The 21,473-nt window shown below is 49.5% G+C and overlaps 1 protein-coding gene across 1 annotated transcript in view; it reads right to left on the bottom strand.

Moving 5' to 3' along the window:
• Window positions 1-21,473, bottom strand: part of LOC146830261 (E3 ubiquitin-protein ligase TRIM39-like) — a 352,412-nt gene that overhangs the window by 66,304 nt on the left and 264,635 nt on the right. Inside the window, exons 3-4 of the mRNA XM_085604456.1 lie at window positions 13,742-14,026; window positions 11,019-11,041 (exon numbers count right to left, since the gene is read on the bottom strand). Of these exons, the coding sequence (XP_085460582.1) occupies window positions 11,019-11,041; window positions 13,742-14,026 (308 nt within the window). The remainder of the gene's footprint in view (window positions 1-11,018; window positions 11,042-13,741; window positions 14,027-21,473) is intronic.

Raw genomic sequence — 21,473 nt, 5'->3', positions numbered from 1 at the left:
CAAGGGTGTGTCTTGGCCCCACCCTCTTTTCCCTATATGTAAACCAGGTGGCCGATCTCTTGTTTTCCATTCCGGCCGACGCTCCCACATTGGAAAACCACAAAATAGCTACATTATTGTTTGCTGACGACACCCTTTTGGTGTCCAAAATCGCCATGGGCCTTCAAAGACATCTAAATCATATTAAGGCATTTTGAGATATGAGGGGTTTGGTCATCAACACTTATAAAACCAAGTTGATGATGCTAAATCCCCACAAATCCTTTAAAGGCAAATTGGTCCTAGATAATGTTCGTTCTTTTTACTACCTGGGAATCAAGTTGTCCGAGGGAATGGCTTGGAAGAAACACTTAGAGAAGGCATCTCTGAAATTTTCCCAGTTAACTGGGGCCTTGTGGCGGGAGCACTGCCTTTCTTATACCAAGCCTGTAGCCCCCGCACTCAAGTTGTATAGCTGCAAGGTAGTGAGTAGTGTGCTATACGGGGCAGAACTGTGGAGTTCCATAAATGTTAACACCCTTTCAACAGTGGAATACAAGTTCCTTAGGAGCTCGGTATCACTCCCCCAAAGCACTCCCCTTCTCCCCTTGAAACTTGACTTGGGTGTCAACTCTATTAATGACCAGGTGAGCTTACGCCCACTGCTCTTTTGGCATAGAATAGTCACTATCCCTGATGTGGCCCCCTGTGCCGCTGCTTTTACTGAAGTTTCTGCCTTGGACAAAAACCATAACATTGGGTGGATTAAACACATAAACACCATTCGGGCAGGCATAGGCGTGCCTTAGGAGCTAGAAGGTGTATTTACTCTAGGGATCAATTAAAATCTCAGTATTGGGAATGGGTAGAACAGAAGAATTTCCTGAAAATCTGTAATGGCTGTTTAACTGATGTTTTTACTGATATAAAATCCATCAGCCGGCTAGAAAGCTAACTTGATTTTATTAAAGTGCCGGCAGACAGGAAATTGTATATCCAGTTCAGACATGGCTGTCTACCCATTAATGCTTTCACTAATTCTCGGGTGACAAACACATCACAGCCCAAGGGCTGTCCCTCCTGCCCATGCCCTCATGAAACATTAGGCCATGTCTTTTTAGGTCTCGCCTACGCAGCGCGCATTGGCTGCATAGGAGGGCCTTTAGCCGTCGCTCTGCTAATTTTCAAGCACACGCTTGTGCTTGTGGCGGTGTAGGAGAGTAGGATCTGCACCTTATGTTGCTCCCATTTTTTTTTCTTTACACTGGTTTCTGGCTATAGTCTGGCTGGGACCCTGCTAATCAGGCCCCAGCCTCTCTGTTCTCTCTAAACAACTTTGCATATTAGATGCACTAGTGATTGGATGCTGTGGTACCTTATGAGCCCCTAGTATATGGTACCTTAGGTACCAAGGGCATAGGTACTTCACAGCCTACCAGGGGCTGAAGCATGTATTATGCCACTCCTGGGAAGCAGACTAAATCTGACACCACAGGCCTGCTACTGCAGCCTGGGTGAGGTGGTGCTAGCACTCCTCACTGAGATATAGGTTCACTATATCTCTCCCTGCACACACATTTCAATCAATCAATCAATCACTGCATTTGTAAAGCGCGCTACATACCCGAGAGGGTGTCAAGGCGCTGGGGGGGGGGGGTGGCTACTGGTCGAAGAGCCAGGTCTTGAGGAGTCTTCTGAAGGCCAGCAGGTCCTGGGTCTGTCGTAGGATGAGGGGGAGAGTGTTCCAGGTCTTGGCAGTGAGGTAGGAGAAGGATCTGCGCCGCCGGTGGTTTTTCGGATGCGGGGGACTGTGTCGAGGGCGAGGTTGGCTGAGCGGAGGCTTCGGGTGAGGGTGTGGTAGCTGAGTCAGTTGTTGAGGTAGGTGGGTCCGGTGTTGTGCAGTGCTTCGTGTGCGTGGATGAGGAGTTTGAAGGTGATCCTTTTGTTGACGGGGAGCCAGTGAAGGCCTCTCAGGTGGGGTGTGATGTGGCTGCGGCGGGGGACGTCGAGGATGAGTCGGGCCGAGGCGTTCTGGTTGCATTGGAGTCGTCTCAGGAGCTTGTTTGTAGTTCCTGAGTAGAGTGCGTTCCCGTAGTCGAGTCTGTTGGTGATGAGGGCCTGAGTGACGTTTTTTCTCGTGTCGAGGGGGAGCCATTTGAAGATCCTGTGGAGCATATGGAGGGTGTTGAAGCAGGACGCGGAGACGGCGTTGACTTGCCTGGTCATGGAGAGAGTGGAGTAGAGGATGACCCCCAGGTTGCGTGCCTGGTCCGTGGGTTCCGGTGCTGTGCCTAGTGATGTGGGCCACCAAGAGTCGTCCCAGGCTGATGGGGTGGGTCCGAGAATGAGGAACTCCGTCTTGTCTGAGTTCAGCTTCAGTCTGCTGTCCTTCATCCAGTCGGCTACGGCCTTCATTCCTCTGTGGAGGTTAGCTTTGGCGGTGTGGGGATCTTCGGTGAGGGATATGATCAGCTGGGTGTCGTCGGCGTAGGAGATGATGTTGAGGTTGTGTTGTCGTGCGACGAGGGCGAGAGGAACCATGTAGATATTGAACAGCGTCAGGCTGAGGGAGGATCCCTGTGGGACGCCGCAGATGATCTAGGTGGTTTTGGAGCGGAAGGGGGGGAGGCGGATGCTCTGGGTTCTGCCGGAGAGGAAGGATGTGGTCCAGGCCAGGGCCTTCTCTTGGATGCCGGCGTCATGGAGGCGTGCTGATAGGGTGCGGTGGCAGACCGTGTCAAAGGCTGCTGATAGGTCCAGGAGGATGAGGGCGGCTGTTTCTCCTTTGTCCATCAGGGTCCGGATGTTGTCAGTGGCGGCGATGTGGGCGGTTTCGGTGCTGTGGTTGCTGCGGAAACCGGATTGGGAAGGGTCCAGGATGTTGTTAACTTCGAGGTAGCGGGTCAGCTGTTTGTTGACAATCTTCTCGGTCACTTTTGCCGGGAAAGGGAGCAGGGAGATGGGCCGGAAGTTCTTGAGGTCCTTGGGTCCGCCTTGGGCTTCTTCAGAAGGGCGTTGATCTCGGCGTGCTTCCAGCTTTCTGGGAAGGTTGCTGTCTCGAAGGAACAGTTGATTGTTTTCCGGAGGTGGGGCGCAATGGTTGTGCTGGCTTTGAAGACGTGGTGAGGGCAGGGGTCTGACGGGGATCCGGAGTGGATGGAGTTCATGGTTTTGATGGTGTCTTCGTCGCTGACGCTGGACCAGACGGTCAGGCGACTGGTGCGAGTGGTGGTCGCAGGGGTGGTGGACTCGGTGGTGGGTGCGGGTGGGTCGGAGTTGAAGCTGTCGTGGATGTCGGTGATCTTGCGGTGGAAGAAGGTGGCCAGGGAGTCGCATAGGTCTTGAGATGGTGGGATGTCGTTGGTGTTGGAGCTGGGGTTGGAGAGCTCTTTCACGATGCTGAAGAGCTCTTTGGTGTTGTGTGCGTTGTTGTCTAGGCGGTCCTTGAAGGCGGTCTTCTTGGCGGTCCTGATGAGTTGGTGGTGTCTGCGGGTGGCGCTCTTGAGGGCTGTGTGGTTGTCTGGTGTTCGGTCGTGGAGCCATTTCTTCTCCAGCTTCCGACAGTTGTGCTTGGAGATCCGGAGGTCCTCGGGGAACATGCCGGCTTTCTTGTTGGTGTGGTTGGTTGTAGAGGTCTTGAGAGGGGCGAGGGTGTTGGCGCAGTTGTTGATCCACTGTGTGAGGTTGGTCACGGCAGTGTCTGGGTCGGTGGGGTCGGTGGGTGGTCTCAGCGCGAGGGCGGTAGTCAGTTGGTCCTCGGTGACCTTGCCCCAGCAGCGGCGCAGTAGCTGTTGGGTGCGGTGGTGTGTGGTGGGTTTTCTGAAGGTGAAATGGATGCATCTGTGGTCGGTCCAGTGTGGTTTGGTGGTGTGGTTGAAGGAGACGTGGGGGCTTGCGGAGAAGATGGGGTCGAGCGTGTGTCCAGCGGCGTGAGTAGGTGTCGATACGAGCTGTTTGAGTCCGAGGTTGGCGAGGTTGTCGATCAGGGTGGTGGAGTTGGCGTCGTTGTTGTTCTCGAGGTGGAAGTTCAGGTCCCCGAGGAGGATGAAGTCCGTGGAAGCGAGGGCGTGGGTGCTGATGAGGTCGGAGATGGTGTCACTGAACTGTGGGCGGGGTCCGGGAGGTCTGTAGATGAGAGTTCCTCTGAGGGTGGTGTTGGGGTCGGTGTGGATCTGGAAGTGCATGTGCTCGGCGGTGGTGAGGGTTTCGTCGGTATTCGTTGAGATTTTGATGGAGTCTTTGTGGATGATGGCGATTCCTCCTCCCACTCCGTTGGTGCGGTCTCTGCGGGAGATCTTGTAGCCCTGTGGGATGGCTATGGCGGTGTCTGGTGCTGAGGTGGCGTTCAGCCAGGTCTCCGTCAGAAAGGCGACGTCGGGGGCGGTGGAGTCTAGGAGGTCCCAGAGTTCGATGGCGTGCTTGCGAGCGGGTGTTGAGGAGGATGCAGCGGAGGTGGTTGGGTTCTCTGGCTGGTGGTGTGGAGGGTTGGATGCTGGTGAATCTGCAGTTCCGGCAGGTGAAAGGCCCCTGGGTACGTTTCGGGGTAGCCCGGTAGCAGGGGTGGTCTCGCCTGGTGTTGAGTGCATGGAGGGTGCTTGCGTCGTAGTGCAGTCTGGCATTGCGGGGGGTGCGGGGTGCAGGGGTTCTGGCGCTGGGTGCGGTCCAGGCACGGATGGGCGCAGACGGGCTTGCCTTAGGCGCGCCAGCGGCCTCCATATGAGGGCAGAGGGAGGGAGGAGCAGCTGGGAGGTGGGAGCGGGGCGGCCATCGGGGGTGAAGGGGGCGGGGCCGCAGGGGCTCAGCGGTGGGGGAAAAACCGGGAGAAAACGGCGGGAAAAGGACGGCGGGAGGGGGACAACAGGGCACAGGGGTACAGAAAGCAAAAAACACTGGGGCACAGAATCAAACAACAAAGTGGCACAGAGTGCCAAGCGCAGGGGTACAGAAGTGAAAAAAGGGAGCGAACAGTCAGGTGGCAAAAGCGGCAATGGAGGATCAACCCACAGGGGGCTGCGTGGTTGATGGGGGGAGCGACCTGCTTGGTGACAGGGTCAAAGGTCGCTCTCTACCACCACTTCTCGGCCTCCATATGAGGGCAGAGGGAGGGAGGAGCAGCTGGGAGGTGGGAGCGGGGCGGCCAATGGGGGTGAAGGGGGCGGGGCCACAGGGGCTCAGGGGCGGGGAAAAAACCGGGAAAAAACGGCAGGAAAATGAAGGCGGGAGGGGGACAACAGGGCACAGGGGTACAGAAAGCAAAAAACACTGGGGCGCAGAATGAAACAACAAAGTGGCACAGAGTGCCAAGCGCAGGGGTACAGAAGTGAAAAAGGGGAGCAAACAGTCAGGTGGCAAAAGCGGCAACGGAGGATCAACCCACAGGGGGCTGCGTGGCGGATGGGGGAAGCGACCAGGGTCATTTAAACCTATCAGTCACCCCTACGGCAGGCCCTATCAATCCTGAGGGCAGGGTGCTTGGTTTCCATGTGAGGGGGGCCTCTGCCTGAGCAGGGCCCCACTGCAGCTCTCAGAGTCTATTCTCTGGAGTTGTTTGTGAATGCGGTCAAACCATATACTCTTGAGTGCATTATAACCTCGCGGTTAATGCTAATTTTGGAATGGCTGCATTATAACATGTCGTGTTTGGTGTCAAACGCTTTGGAATCATACCGCCACACCAGTAACTGGTGTGGGAGTATGATCCCACACTTCTAGATGGATAGACATGTACCTACTGTGGAAATGCGGTAGAATCCTGAAGAGCCCTGGCATCACAAAATGGATGCCACCAGTCACAGACACTGGGCTGCCCTCCTGCTGATGACCGAAACTCGCAGTGGAGGAGCCCCAACTATAGGTATCCTGTCACAGGGAGGTGTGACCACCTCCCAGACAGGGTTACGTGTATTGGGGCTGGGTGGGTGCACTCCTAGAGTGCTTTGAAGTCCTGCACTGGGGAAGCAGTAGGCTCCTCTGTGCATATGCCAGTTCAAACTGGCTCAGGGGCTACCTGCCCCTGCTCTGGTGCGAAACTGGACAAAGGGAAGTGGGTGTAACCACCCACTCCCCTGACCCTCCCATAGGAGGGGTCATAGAGCTAGTCCCTCCCTTTCATCTAGTATAAGTTAGGGAACCCTTGCCATTGCAAAGTAGATATCCCTGGATGACGCTCTGAAGAAAATTCCTGGACCTTCGACGTTCCATTACCTCTGGAAGACGAAAGAATCTCCCTTGGAGTCAAGGAGTGACTCCCCTGCTTGGCAGGCACCAAAAGTTTTCATCAACGGTCGCAAACGTTCCCGCTCCCGCCAGAGTCCGAAGTCCCTGCAGCCCAGGAAGAGGATTTCCTGACTGACTTCTCCAAGGCCATCGTGAGTCCCCAGTGAAGCTGAGGCAAGTGGACCCCACGAGTGATGAGCAACCGCAATCCCTGGGTACTGTACACTATTTTCGAGTGCAACCCCTTCACGATGTTCTACGAACTTGTGCATTGGACCATGTGTGGTCCCAGCCTCCAGCAGGATTTCCACCAAAGATCAGAGGCCTACCCATCCCGAGTGACCGTGGGCCCCTGTTGAGTGAATCCTCCCGAGGCGTCTTCACAATTCATTGCCGGTTGGCCTGTGGGTCCCCAGAAGACTTTTCTACAGTTCCAAAGAGCTTCCCTGGTTGCTCCAGGCCTGCCCTGACTGGGTGTGTCTCTCAGACCTTGCTGGTCTGCACCGCTGACTTTTTACACTTTCCACAAGACTTGCCGTTACCGAGGCTTGTTGGCTCCAATCTGGTCACCAACACCGCAGTAAGCTGCAGGCTTTGTGGGACACGCCGAATCCAGCTCCTGGTCATCATCGATGCCTCCTGAACCTTGTGGCTGAAGAGTCAAGACACCAGTGATCACCTGAAATCATCCGACGACTGTGGGCATCCAGCTTCCTTGCCCCGGGTCACTGCCAAGTGACTTTGAACACTGTCCCCTCTGCTTTCAGGTCTTCTTTCTTCTGAATCCAGCCTTGGATTCCACCGGACACTTCTTCTGTCTTCACAAGCAGCAAGTCTTCTTTGACTCCCATTTAAAAAGACGCCGCGACCCAACACCAAAAGACACCGATGCACCCGGCTTCCCTGGGTGAGGTAACTCCAGCACTACAGTGCTCCTGTGTGTGTTGGCTCTAGAACTACTTACCCTGTAAGTGACTTGCTTGTAGACTCTCCCGAAGTATCCTAAAACTCTAAAATTCCAACCGCGACTTGCTCCATTGAAGTCATTCGAGATCGGCGGCTCTGTTCTCACACTGCATGCGTCTCCCGTGGGTCCTTTACTTAGCTGCCTTGGGTGGATTAGTGAGGCGCCAGTGTTTCTGAAGGCCCTAGGCCTTGTCCCTTCTCAAGTCGTTGTTCTTAAGTCTCTTTTCAGTATATGGTCTGGTACGCCCCTAGGGCCCCAGCCATATTTGTGTTTATTTTATTGTGAAACGTTGATTTGTGCATATGTTCCTGACTTCTAATCTCATAAAGAGATTAGTAGAGTGTGTCTAGAAATAAATACATATATATTTGATATATATACCTGTGTGGTGTCCTTTCATTTAGTAATTTATATTATAAGGTAAAACAAGCTGCTTTATATTCCTCTAAAGACTTAGCCTGAAGGCTGCTCTCCACTGCTACCACTAGGATAGCTTTCTTTAAAAGATTGTCTCAAACCTACTACCATAAGAGTCGAATTGGACTGGTGCAAGGTGGCCACTATAACTAGTGAACAGCATATACCAGGCCAACTTCTCACAGGCGGCATCCACCTTGCGAAAGCGAGCAGGGGCGCGCCACAAGCACGAGTGCAGTGCTTGGAAAGTGAAGTCTGCGCACGCTTGCAAGCACCACTTCCGGGCTTGTTTTTCTTGACCTCTTCTCCCCGTCTCAGACGTTCCTTCTCTCCACCCTTTTAACCCGTTCCATCCCCTCGTGGCTTCCCAGGGAACGGCATGTTAAATGTGAAATGTACAATGCAGAAAGTTCCATTGATGCAGCGGGCCTGCAGTTTGAGGATTTTTTTAAATTGTATATAGCGTTAACTCGACACAAAGGTATTGGAGCGCTTTAAATGAGCTCCAGTGACATTACACGAGGACATATTCATTTTCTCGTAGGCACTTTGAGATTAAGGGAAGTGCGCAGAATCACAGGATGTTAAGCAGAGGACAACATTGGAACCTGGGGCTCCCGGCCACGGACCTCAGATAGACATGGAACTCCCTCCCCATCCACCTCCGGACAACCCAGGACCATCTCGCCTTCAGGAAGCAACTCAAGACCTGGCTGTTCGAGCAGTAACTTCCCCCCCCCCCCCAGCGCCTTGAGACCCTCCGGGTGAGTAGTGCGCTATACAAATGCCATTGATTGATTGATTGATTGATTGATTGATTGAGATAGATGGACACAATTTTACACTTTATTGAGAAGTTTTGGTCTGCATGCGCGGCCTAACTACCTTTATTGTTTTTGCATAACATTGACTGAACTTTAATAATTCTCCCCCTGTGGTACCCTCCCTCTCAACACCTAAATCTACCCTTCTGCCACCCCTGAGTCCGGGTTAAGGAGACTGCCCTTTGTCATCAGCCGCCCAAGCTCAGCCTATGTACCTTAATGAATGGATTAAGGAATATAGCTGAATAAAGTCCCTGTGTTTCAGCAATGCTAAGCTTATAGCAGTACCCCACTTCCGAAGACAACGGAGGTGAGGCTCTTCCTTCATGGTCAGAGCGGTAAGTATGCAGAATCAGCTGCCTGATTACTCGAGGTCTATCTCCAAGGAAGTTACATTTAAAAAGAAGCTGAAAACACTCTTATTCAGACTTCACTGATGTTAGGACCTCTGAGTAGCTGTGTGCTATAGAAGAATCATTCATTCATTCATTCGTTCATTCGTTCATTCATTCATTCAGGGAGACCAAGCAGAAACCCAATGCAGCAAAAAGGACCTAATAAAATCAATCTAAAGTGAGACCTGCCTCCTCCTTACAGCTTCATGAACGTCAGCAATGCAATTCTACTGTCTGGAAAAAAGCACACTTCCACTTGGTGAAGATCATCAGGACACAAGCTTTTAATTCCATGACTCTGTTTTACTCATACACACAATAAACATGCATCATGCAGGCCACACCTATACATTCGTGCATCCAAATATGCACTAGAACTGTAGTGCTGGGACCTAGGTTAGTGCATATCAGTGGGACTTTACTTGAGTGGGCCAATAGGCCTTCACTCATGTGGAACAAATAAAAAGATCTGGTTATAACTACTGATTCAGAGAGCAGAGTCCGCTGCCAGAACAGCTAATCCCATGACAGGGAAGGTAGGCCTTTGTCAAAAAAACTGAGGGCATGCTTTGCACATCCCTTCTCAAACACATTAGAAACTAAGGCCAACAGGCATTTGCAATGCAACAAGTCTCGCATATACGCGAGTTTGAGCTATTGGCATTGTAAATAACAATGCCTTTTATTTATGTTTTGGTTTTTGAATCATAAATAAAACGCATTGTCATTTACAATGCCAATAGCTTAAACTTGCGTAAATGCGAGACCTATTGCATTGCAAATGCTTGTTTGCTTGTGCTGTCTATGCCAGACCTAGAAGGAATTGGCTAAGTCCAGTATTTAGACAACTTGGGACACACAGCCACAAAGACGCCCTACGCATTTTAAAGTCAGATGCGAGACCTCTCTATGCTTGTGCAACTGCAACGTTTCTGGGCCAGTTCTTGGCCATTAGAAGGAGGGCTATCTCTACTTCCCCGACTGGCATGAATAAAACAAATCATTGGTTTTTATGTTACTATTTTAAGCTTTTTATCCTTTTTATTGGTCACTTGGGGCACAGGTTTTTAAGTGGTTGTTGTTGCGTAATCGGGCCGCACTCATCAGCAAAATGAGATCTAAACAATATTTATCAGTGCACTAGCACTTTAGATTTGTCCCGATAGGCATAATAATTTAAATATTGAAATTTGTTTAGCTCTAGTCCCTTTTTGTACTTGTATAGTTGCGTCAAGAATTTGTCAATTTATATTCCTCTCTTTATATTCCTAAGAGTCTGTATAGGGAGCATTTTATAGTACCTTTTACTCCAAACATTGTCAACCAAGATTCATGTGTTCCTCTCTTTTATGGTACTGTAAAACCGGAATAAAGACTTTGATGATGATGATGATGACATGGGGTACATGAGATGGTGATACTGTCATAAGATGACCTTTTGTTTATGGCATTAATAATACTAAAGAGAGTTAAACCTGAAGGGGGTAAGCCTGAATAAGAAATGCACTATAATATTGTAACTCAGCAACCACAAATCTTGGCCGCAGTTTGAACAACTGTAGTACAAGTCTCTCTACTATATCCATCATTATCTCAAAATTAGTGCTTTCATGTAGCTGCAAATGTCCCAGAAAAACTTTGCAAATTGGGCCCACTTTCATTCCTATTGGTAATTTAACTCTAAGTACTGGGGCCACTTGCAGTCATATAGGCACAAGCAATACATTATGTATGTTCCTTAAACTAGGGCATAAAACTAGGGTTGTAGCCTGCTAGGGCTCTGCACAGGCTCCTTACTAAAAGGTTGAGGCAGGTTCAGAAAAGTATTGAAGGAGGTTTTGAGTACTCTGGAATTGTGGAAAACTTGAGGTAGTTTCTGTGGATAAAGGTGCTTTTTGTAGACACACAAGAGTTTCCTTGGAGTCAGGAGCTATTTCCATAGGACTAGAAGTTTGAAGAGTTTCAACGTAGTTTTTTAAAAACCCAATGTTTCTTAGAATGAAAAATAGTTTTTAAAGTCTGTGGATGTTTTGAGAACAGCTAGGGGAGCTCAGAACTGTTTGAAGAAAGTGGCTATGAGGTGATCTACATATAGTAATTGTATGAGGTGGCGTTGCTCTGTCAGCAGAGTGGATCTGTGTGAGTTCAGTGCTGACATTTCCACACTGCAGCCAGACCTGCTCCTTACACACTGAGAGGAGGACAATAAACCAGCCTTACCTGTCCAGGGTGCTTCTGACATCCTGCAAAACAAAAGAAGGACATCAGTTTCCGCAATCAATTTCAAATTCTCGGAGAAGTTTGGTATTAGTTGTGCAATTCACGTTAATGTACCACACATGCAAGTATCTCATCTAAGGAGACACCAGGGTGACAATCTCACCCCCCAACACACACAGCCTGTGATATTCTGAATAGGGTTGCATGACACAGCACAGTTTGTGATATTTATAATGCGCCCACCAGACAGCAGAGATGTTAATTTCTGAGTGAGGGGTGATGGAGTACAGACTGATGTATTCTGAATGCGCCATGTATTATGGCCTCTCGGTCCTGAGATCAGGCGGCACAGCTGCTAAAACCCCCGCATCACTAGAAATAATTGGTGATGTACCAGAGGAACAACTGGTATCCATGCTCAAGGTATACCACGCCAAAATACTTCTAACGCTCTTATAAGGAATTAAATGTCCACCTGTAAATAAACAAGGATAAGACCTTTAAGCCCCTTCTTTCTGTTTGAAAACGTCTATCCAGACAAGCTGCAACACTAGGACTGGGTGTAACCCGTACTCAGGAAAAGCACCGCTGTCTCCTATGCCAGGGGGGTTCATTCAAAACAGGAGGCTCCTAATACAGTCGAGAATTGATCAAACTTGAGCCTCAGTCATTAAATTACGTTCCATCTAAAAAATGGGACTTCGATCTGAATTGTTCCAGTTTGAAGAAAAATGATGAAATGAATGGAGTAACGTAATTCAGGTTAGGAAATCTTTAAGACCACGAACACTGGAGCTTAATTACTGTTTGGATAAACAGCTGTACCAAGTATGCAAACATATTTCACAACGGGATCCTTCTACGAGAAATTCCTTTGTTCGTCACCTGGTTTGTCGGGGCTGGGGTGTTTTTAGGGCTGGGGTCGAGGTAGTTTTTAGGTCTCGCCTGACCCAGCGCATGCGCTGGTCTGGTGAGACTTATTGAGAGGGCTCCAAAAAGTGCTACCAGGCCAGCCTAGAGCTACAGTGCATGTGTGCGGGCGCGCGCGCCACGCTTTACCGCGATTACTTTCACTTTCCCGGCCACACGGCCGCTTTGATGTTTGATCGCGATCACTTTCACTTTCGCGGCCGCACGGCCGCTTGGCATAGCCAATAGGTCTCGCTTTTGGGACCTTATAAGTATTTAGTTATGCAACTGTTGCATGGCTAAACACTTATAAGGTCCCACAGGCGAGACCTATTGGCTATGCCAATGCTTGTTTAGGGATGGGGCCAGGTTCTAGGGAAGGAGTTGGGCTAGTTTTCAAGGCTGGGGACTGAGTTTTAGGGCTCAGGGTGGGGGCTGGGTTTACTTTTTTCATGCATATGCCTTTACCAATCATGCCTTTACAACAAGGCATGCGTGGTAAAAGCATGTGTGGTAAAGATGCGGTCGAGGTAAAGACTGCGGACCAGATTCACAAAGGTAAAGTGAGACGAACGTCTAACTTTATGACTTTCGGTAATCACAAAAGGCATTTACTACATGTAAAGGCCCTTTGTGAATACTGAAAGGCGTAAAGTTTGACTTTAGGTGTTCACAAAGGGCATTTACGAGTAGTAAATTCCTTTTGTGAATAACGAAAGTCGTAAAGTTAGACTTTTGTCTAACTTTACCTTTGTGAATCGGGCCCACCGTTGTTAGGGCATGCAATATATTTGCATGGTTTCGTCATACAGCCGTGACACAGCACAGTAATCGTTTGACGTAGTACAAATGTACTTTAAACCGTGTTGGGCTGCCACTATACAAGTAAGGCCCACATGCATCAAAGCAAAAACCGGTCGCAAACGGGTAGATTCTCAGAATCTGCCCCTTTGCGACCAGTATTTTTGCATTTGGGATGGATCATCCCAAATGCAAAAATCTCAATTTAAGTAATCTCTAAATTGCGATTACTTAAATTGCGATTGCATTTAAGGAATCTCAAATTGAGATTCCTTAAATGCAATGCATTAAAGTAAAAAAATTAGCGATTTCGCTAATAGGGGGAGCAAATTACCATGAAGTTGAACTTCATGGTAATTTGCAAAAACTTAGAAAAATGCACTAAAGTGCATTTTTCAAAGTTCCATTTTACACACACACATGCCCTTGGGGCATGTGTGTGTGCAAAATGTACTCATATGCAGATTTCAGGGGTGCAACAGGGTGTCCTTTTGACACCCTGGCACCCTTGAAATTGCATGAGCAATTTGCGATTCTCTAATTGAGAATCGCAAATTGAGAATGTCTTCCCATTCATTCCTATGGGCCTCTAGGCCCATAGAAATGAATGGGGAGGTATTCCTTAATTGCAACTCGCAATTTGCGAGTCGCAATTAAGGAATGTTTAGAAATCGCTATTTTTTAAGCGATTTCTACATGCATAGCCTTTTGCTATTCCTTATTAGCGAATCCTTATTTTTCGCTAATAAGGAATCGCAAATGGCATTGTTGATGCATGTGCCAGTAAGTACTTGAATCAGTCGGTGCATTGCATTGGGCTGTCATAGCAGAAGGATTTGCCGTTGGTTTAACTTGTCAGTATATTTTGTTGAGTGTACAGCTTAGTGGGTGAGGTCCGTGTAAATTAACTCTGTCTGTTGATCATGCATGTTCTCCACTTACATCCAACGCCTCACACACCATTTGAATGTAGCGCTTCTGTATTGTCTTGTATTTACCAAGCAGGGTCTCACCTTCAGGAGGTCCCACGCTGGCTCCTCGCATTTCTTCTCTAAGTCAGTTATCAGGGCATCAAGAGAAGTGATTTGATTGGACAGTTTGGAGATATTTGCATTTTCTACCCTGGTAATTCTCTTCTCCATCTCCTCCAGTCTCTGGTGCAGTGTCTGCTTTTTATCTCTCAGGAGCTGGTGCAGTTGTTCAATCACAGACGCAATTTTCTGCTCTTCATCTCTCAGGCGCTGGTGCAGCTTTTCCATCTCAGTCTCAATTTTCTGCTTCTCAGCTCCCACCTTGTTCTGTCGGCATCAAAGAAATGATGGTTAGATTGTAAGACGCTTTCAATGAGCAATGCCATATGTAGTGTACGGGATGAATGGGTGGGGGAACAAGGCGTTCTGACAGAAACCAACAACTCTAGGCCTGGAGCAATTTTTAGGGGTGCAGGCGGTGCGCAGCTAAAGCTAAGTGAGAAAAAGGTGGCTTTTGAAGCTGCACACTCTTACTACCTTCCCTTTTACTGTCTTAGTTCTCCGCTCCCATAAACATAGAACCTCACTGGGCTGTGCGCTTCCACCCATTTCCCACACTGAGATGTGCACTTCCCACCCACCTCTCGCACTGATCAGTGTACTGCAAACGAACACAGACCCTACAGGTCCCTGCTGAGCTACTTAGTGCCCTAGCACACAGACCTCCACTGAGCTGTGCAATGCCCACCCACAAAGTCCTCTGAGCCCTCAAAGCAGTTGTGCACTGCACACGGCCCCTCACTGAGCTGCGCACTGCACACCCACACATACCTCCACTGAGTTGTGCACTGCTCTCATAGCTTCTCACTGAGCTGCGCACTGCACACCCACACATACCCCCACTGAGCTGTGCACTGCTCTCATAGCTTCTCACTGAGCTGTGCACTACCCACCCACCTTCCACCATTGAGCCCTGCACTATCCATTCACACAAACCTTCATGGAGTTGTGCACTGGCCAGCACACAGCCCTCCGTTGAGCTGGGCACTGCCCACCCTCTCAGCCCTCCACGGAGCGGTGTACTACATACCCACACAGCCCCTGACGTAGCTGTATAATCACACCTACACAGACCCCACTGAGCTGTGCACTGTCCTTTAACCTCACCCACTGAGCTGTATACTGCTCACCCACCAAACTCTGCACACAAAGCCCACAGTGATCTGTGCATTATCCACCCAGGCAGTCCTCCACCGAGCTGTGCTCTGCCCACCTACAGAGCCCTCCACTGAGCTGGGTACTGTCCACCCATGCACTCTTCCACATACATTCCCAATGAGCAGTACACCTCCACCCACACAGAACCTCACTAGGCTGCGCATTGCCCACACACAGACCCCAAACAGAACCTGCTGCATTGAGTTGAGCATGGCCCACACACAGCTTCCCACTGAGCTCTGTACTTTCCACTCACAACACCTCCCCCACTGAGCTGTGCGCTGTTCATCCATACAGCCCCCATTGAGCTGTGCACTGCTCAAGCCCTCAGTTCCTCAGTCTATCTACTCACTGAGGTGTGCACTGGTCACCCACCCAGAACAGGACTGAGCTACGCACTGTCCATCCACAAAGCCCTCACTGAGCTGAACACTGCCCACCCAACCCACCCCCTCACCGAGTACACTGGAGCTGATTGATCATATCTGTGATATTGTGAAGGAACTACATACAATGAATGACTGTTTTAACTATGATGAATGGGGCATCTAGTCTCAGTTCAAAAGCAAATTCTGGGGAGGGAGGCAGGTGCTGGAAATAGTTCTGGCGGTCCTCCTGCCAGGCAGGAGGATGGCCTTGTCCTTTTATTATATTATATCCTTAACAAACTCTGTATATCTTCTATCAACCGTTTCACCCCAGATTGAGAGCCCACCTCCGACCCCCCCCTTCCAATGCAAGATATTCAAGAAAGGAGATGATTCAAATAAGAAATCTGATTATGGATCGCTCGAATCTGATGATAGTGACACGTTTCAGGAAGATAATAGAAGTGATTAGACTAAAGATAATTGATTTGCAATCTCAGGATTAGACGGGACATGAACACCTGATCTTCCACCTTTCTCACCTACTAAAAGACTGTCTGTGAGGGGAACTGCACAGGCTCACAAAAGTCTTGCAATGAAACTCATCCACACATAATGGAGACATCCTTAAATCCTACTATGGGAGACCATTTGAGATTCAAACCCATCATGGAAATGCAGAGAGCCTCTGTAATGGACAGTGTGAGAACAGTCGCCACTGCTTTGCTCAGGATGAAGGACCATGTGCGGGCCCTTTGTGACAAGGGTTTTGCCACCTTGAAATTGCTACACAGGCTTTTTCCATGGATCCCACTAGACTGTAGAACAGTCACGCAGAGCTTGCTTATGAGCCAGCTTGACTATGGCAACGCTCTATTTGTGGGCATGAATGAGTCTCTCTTCACGCGGTTACAGGTGCTCCAAAATGCCGCAGCCAAGCTGGTATGCAATAAAAACAGACTGAGCTCAGCATCAAAGTGCATGAAAGACCAGCACTGGCTTCCTATGCGCCAAAGAGCTGTTTTCAAATTGCTCAGCCACGCTCACAAAGCACTATTCCAAAATGGCCCTAAAATACTACAGGGGAGAATCGAGTTCTATGTCCCTACAAGGAACCTGCGGTCTTCATAGCTAGCACTAGCCAGAACAAAACATATAAAGAAAGTAAGGTCCGGAGGACGCTCCTTCTCATACCTGGCAGCCAAGAGATGGAACGATCTCCCCACAGACCTACGACTCACATCCAACTATCTGGAGTTCCGGAAAAAATTGAAAACTCATCTGTTCCCTAAAAACTAACACCTTCCTGCCTGTTCCAGCAGCCTAATACCCTCGTTCTTGCTATCAGCGCCTTGATATCCCATGGGATGAATGTCGCGCTCTATAAATAAATAAATAAATGTCTTCTTCGTCACTTATATCCCTTGGTCTAAGAACACGCTTGCTGATGCGCTGCCACTAAGATATCCAATCACCTTTGCTCTAGCAATCATTCAACCCCATCCAATAACTGGTGCTGTACAAACATTTGAACAAGTGCGTCTCACTCATTCTCAGTTAAATCCTAAGGTTCTTCAAGACTTAACCGAATCACTGACCGTCCAAGGAGATATGTATTTTCAACAACAGCCTCTAATCCTTCCTGCCAAGGACCTTACGGAAGAGGTTTTGTGAATGTGTAGTGACACTGCCACAGCCTGCCTCAGAGGACCCACAACCACTCTCTTGTTAGTAGAGATCCTCCTGGTGGCCATACATAAATAAGGATGTCGAGCAGTATTTTCTAGCTTGTCCAACTTTACACTCATGGAAAATGAATGCATTCCAAACCATTTGTATCTAAACCTGTACCGCCAGAACCATGGCATAGGATGTCAACTGCTTTTATCCTTACATCACCTCCTGCAGGAGATTATCGATTTATTACAGTCGTAATTGAGTCCTTTTCCAAAATAACTCATTTTTCTCCTCTTAAAACCATACCATCAGCCTCCACCATGGCCAAACATTTCCTAACAAATACGGATTGATTAGAAGGGTTTGGAACAAGGACCATGGGTGACAAATCTGCCTGAAAAATGCAAAATGGTGCAAACTGTTCAGAACCAGTCTCAGAACTAAGCTGCAAGAATACACAATGTCTGTCTGCAACTTGGAAAACTAACTTCCAGTGACTGTGCCAAGCTTTCCTGACTAGAAGCGAGGGGCAACAGTCAGGTATTGACTGGGAGATTCTTTAGAACTCACAGTTGCAGTGGCTACTGCCAAATCCCCTTGCATGCGGAGTTTTGACTAGTCTGCAAGGATGGGTGACCTTGACCCTGCTCTATAGGAGTGACCTGACTGACTGCTCAGGACAGCCCTTGTACGAGAAAGAGACAGGTGAGAAGAGGGGATGCAGAGGATGCCAGACAACTTTAAACCCACACTGTAATACAAGACCAGGTCATTACCGCTGTACTACAGGTGAGGTCCGAGGTCCTGGAATTGTCTCCTCAGTGACGGTGGCTGTGCTGACACCTGAGGCCTAGAGTGTCTTGAAACTCAACAAGCTGGCAGTTATGCTGTGCCATCTAACACCAAGTAGCATCTGAAGAACTAAAGAAGTTTTGGATACCATCTGTGGTTGGGCATGAAGAAGCTGCATGTGCTGGAAGAAGTGTGGCACCATCAGAAGGTAACTTCACCTGCACAAAGAGCTAACCACTGTGACACAGATGGTGAGTAGCTGCTTGCTTGGGTTTGAAATTAGGCTAAAGAAGAACCCAAGCTAGTGGTCAGGATCTCCTTGATCACAAGCATCACAACCGCGTCACAACCTCATATTGAATGGTGCTGGCACTGCCGGAGGATAATTAAGGTTATTATCATCACCACCCTTCTCATGAATTGTCCCCCCACCCACTGACTGGGTAGGGGCAAAGACTGCAGCATCGTGGCCCAATGAGTTATGCATGGCGTACAGGAGTATAGACCCCGCTGAATAGAGACGACTGCAGTCGCTCCCTGAATGAAAGAACTTCACACACTTTTCCACCCAGGACAGAGATGTACTGCAACATTTCATCCCAGAGGTCAGGAAAGAGTCCTTGACTAGCTGGGGACTGAATCAGAATATTCAAAGTGAGCGCCACTAAAAGAATGGCCAAAAAATACTACTGAGAATCCCCATGGCAGAGCCAGGGGTCAATGTGGTTTACCACTTGTCAGACCCTGTTGGGGGAGCCATGGGGAAGGCAGAGGCTAGAGGTCCTCAACCATGGGGAGTTGAAGTCATTTGCCAATGAAGGCACATGTCCAGCCCTAAGATGGCCCTGCAAAGTGGGTCAAGTACAACCCTTTCACACCTGACACTCGGGGAGCGAGGGAGAGGAGTCACAGGCCTCTCGGGAAGGTAGTGTGGGGGTGTTCAAGTTCAGCATTCAACAATTCAATAAAAGACACAATAACCTTGAAGTCCAGCCCAGTGTTTTTTCTTTAGAAGAAAAAAAGTACTTTAATCACACAGTTGTACTCAATGCTACACATTTCAATGAGGACACAAGATAGTGTTCTTTTTTTGTTGTTGTTTTTTTTTTTAAACTTTATTTTTGCTTTTAAACAGTCACATAATAAAGCAAAGTAACACCGCCAGCAGGGTCAAAATTCCAATCAGCATGAAGGGCATGCAATCCGAAACATAAATGCGGCAAGCAGTATCCTTTGTGGAAGTATGAAAGCCCGTCGGAACAGCACAGACAGTCCGCATTCACACACTGATCGTAATCCACTCCGTGAATCATATATCACACATTCGATCTCCCCCGATCTAGAAAAGTATATTTATGCATTGGGGGACGGCAGTAGCGCCGAGCCCACCGCTCCCTCATCTCCAGCCGCACTCTGCACAGCCGTGTCCCCTTCGGGACCATGTGTTAGTAGGTACCCCACCAACGGTCCCAATATATCCTTGGGCCTCGAGGTCCGCGGCAGCAGCTCTGCATATGTGGTTCTCTGCTCTTGGCAAAAAATCATATCAGCCAGCCATTCTTTGAATTTCGGGTCCCGGCCTCTACCCCATCTGCAAGCTACCCTCCGCTTCGCTAGCAGTAAGGAGATGGCAACATACTTTTTGTGTTTCAGGGGTACATGTGCCGTGTGTCCCAGAAGTGCAAGAAGCGGGTCCCTCTCTAGGTGCACGTCGAGCATTTCTCCCAGTGCCGTAAACACTTGCTCCCAATAGGCACTCACCGTGGCACATTCCCAGGCCAGATGCAAAAAACCCGCGCCCGGCTGACCGCACCTCCTACAGTTATCATTATCAGCGAGCTTAAAACGTAGTTTCTTAACCGGCGTGCAGTACATCTGATGCAAGAACTTAAAATGTATGACACGAAACCGACTACTAGCCGATATCTGTGCTGTCTGCCGACTACAGTATCTCCACTGCTCCTCAGTAACCTCGCTCCCCAGCTCTTCCCCCCATCGCGTCCGCGACAAACCTTCGTCCCCCACGGCACATTCACGCATTGAGGCATACAGCCTGGACACTAAATGGCCACCTTCCGCCGAGCGCAGCATCCGGTGCAATGGTTCAAAACATTCCGGTTCTCGGGGGAAATCAGGAAGCAACGATCTCATGCCCTGCCGCAACCGCACATATAGGAATACATCAAGAGGCGTGCGCGTCGCTTCCCGAAAGAACTGCTCAGGTGTGCGAAAAGTACCTTCTTGAAAGAGATCTCCCCAGGTCCCAACCCGCACACGCTTACAGAGATCTCGAAACCCCCTCTCTTGCAGTAACGTCAAGGCGGGGTGATACGCAAGTGGCAATCTAGGGGAGTATAGAAAAGAAGCTCCTGAGAGGGTCTTCAAATGACGCCATGCCTCCACCGTCCCAGTGATCGTTGTGGGCGCTGCAACAAGAATGGCCTCAGGACCATAGATGAGACCATTGAGGGGTATTGGGTCCGCAAGCCAGGCCTCCAGCGCCACCTGCGGCATGTAACGCGGCGGGTAAAACCAGTAATAGGCATAACGCGCTTGTGCGCATAAGAAGTACAGCTCCAGATCAGGAACATCAAACCCCCCTTGATCATACGGCTTGATCAGCGTAGACCACCTCAAATGCGCCTGTTTACCCCCCCACGCCAACCATATGAGCTCCGAGCGCAGCATGGTGAAGAAAACCCGCCCCGGGTGATAGGGAATATTGAGAAACAGGTACAGAAACTGCGGGAGTATCTTCATTTTAATGAGTGACACACGGCCCGCCATAGATAGGGGCAGTGCGATCCAGCGCGTTACGTTGGTTTTGAGGCGCTCTATAGCCGTGCCATAGTTTGCCCTAATAATCTCCTCCCCAGTGCGAGCAACCTGGATCCCAAGGTATCGAAAGTCCTCTTGACACCGCTCCAGCGGGAAGTCGAGGGGGAAGGGAGTCACGGCCGTCGTGAGCGGGAACACCATGGATTTACCCCAGTTAATACCCACTCCGGAGAGTCGTTCAAAACGTATAAATTCCCGCAATATGGGGTTGATGTTGTCGTGCGGATCCCTAATGTATAGTGTTATGTCATCCGCATAAAGCGAGATCCATATCTGTCGCAAGCAGCAACGGAACGCCTTATCATTGTGTACCTGTCGCAAACGGGCAGCCAGCGGCTCCACAGCAATCGCGAATAACAGGGGCGACAGTGGGCACCCCTGTCGCGTACCCCTGGAGACAGCTATCTGGGAGAACACATCACCGTTTATCAATATGCGGGCCGTCGGCTGGTTGTACAGCAACTGAATCCAGGAGACATAAAGCTGAGAAAACCCCATCCACCGAAGGACACCAAATAGGTAGTCCCACTCTACAGAGTCGAATGCCTTGGTAGCATCGAGAAACACAGCAGCGAGTGGGAACTCCTGGTCCACCATCTGCACCAGGGAAAACAGAGTACGAAGGTTATGAGACGTCGACCTCCCGGGTACAAACCCCGATTGGTCCGGCAGGACCAGCTTGTCCATCAGCAGCGCAAGGCGGTTGGCAAGCACCTTAGCCAGAATCTTTGCATCACAATTGATCAAAGAGAGCGGCCTGTATGAATCGCAGGAATCCGGGGGCTTCCCGGGCTTCAATAAAGACGTCACCACCGCTTCTCTCATCGACGGTGGCAAGATGCCTACTTCTAAAGATTCCTCATACACCTCCCTGAGGACCG

The sequence above is a fragment of the Triturus cristatus genome, chromosome 5_1 (genome assembly GCF_964204655.1).
Source record: "Triturus cristatus chromosome 5_1, aTriCri1.1, whole genome shotgun sequence".
Lineage (NCBI taxonomy): Eukaryota > Metazoa > Chordata > Amphibia > Caudata > Salamandridae > Triturus > Triturus cristatus.
Note: the sequence above shows the minus strand (reverse complement) of the source record. Positions and strands in the feature narration are given on the sequence as shown.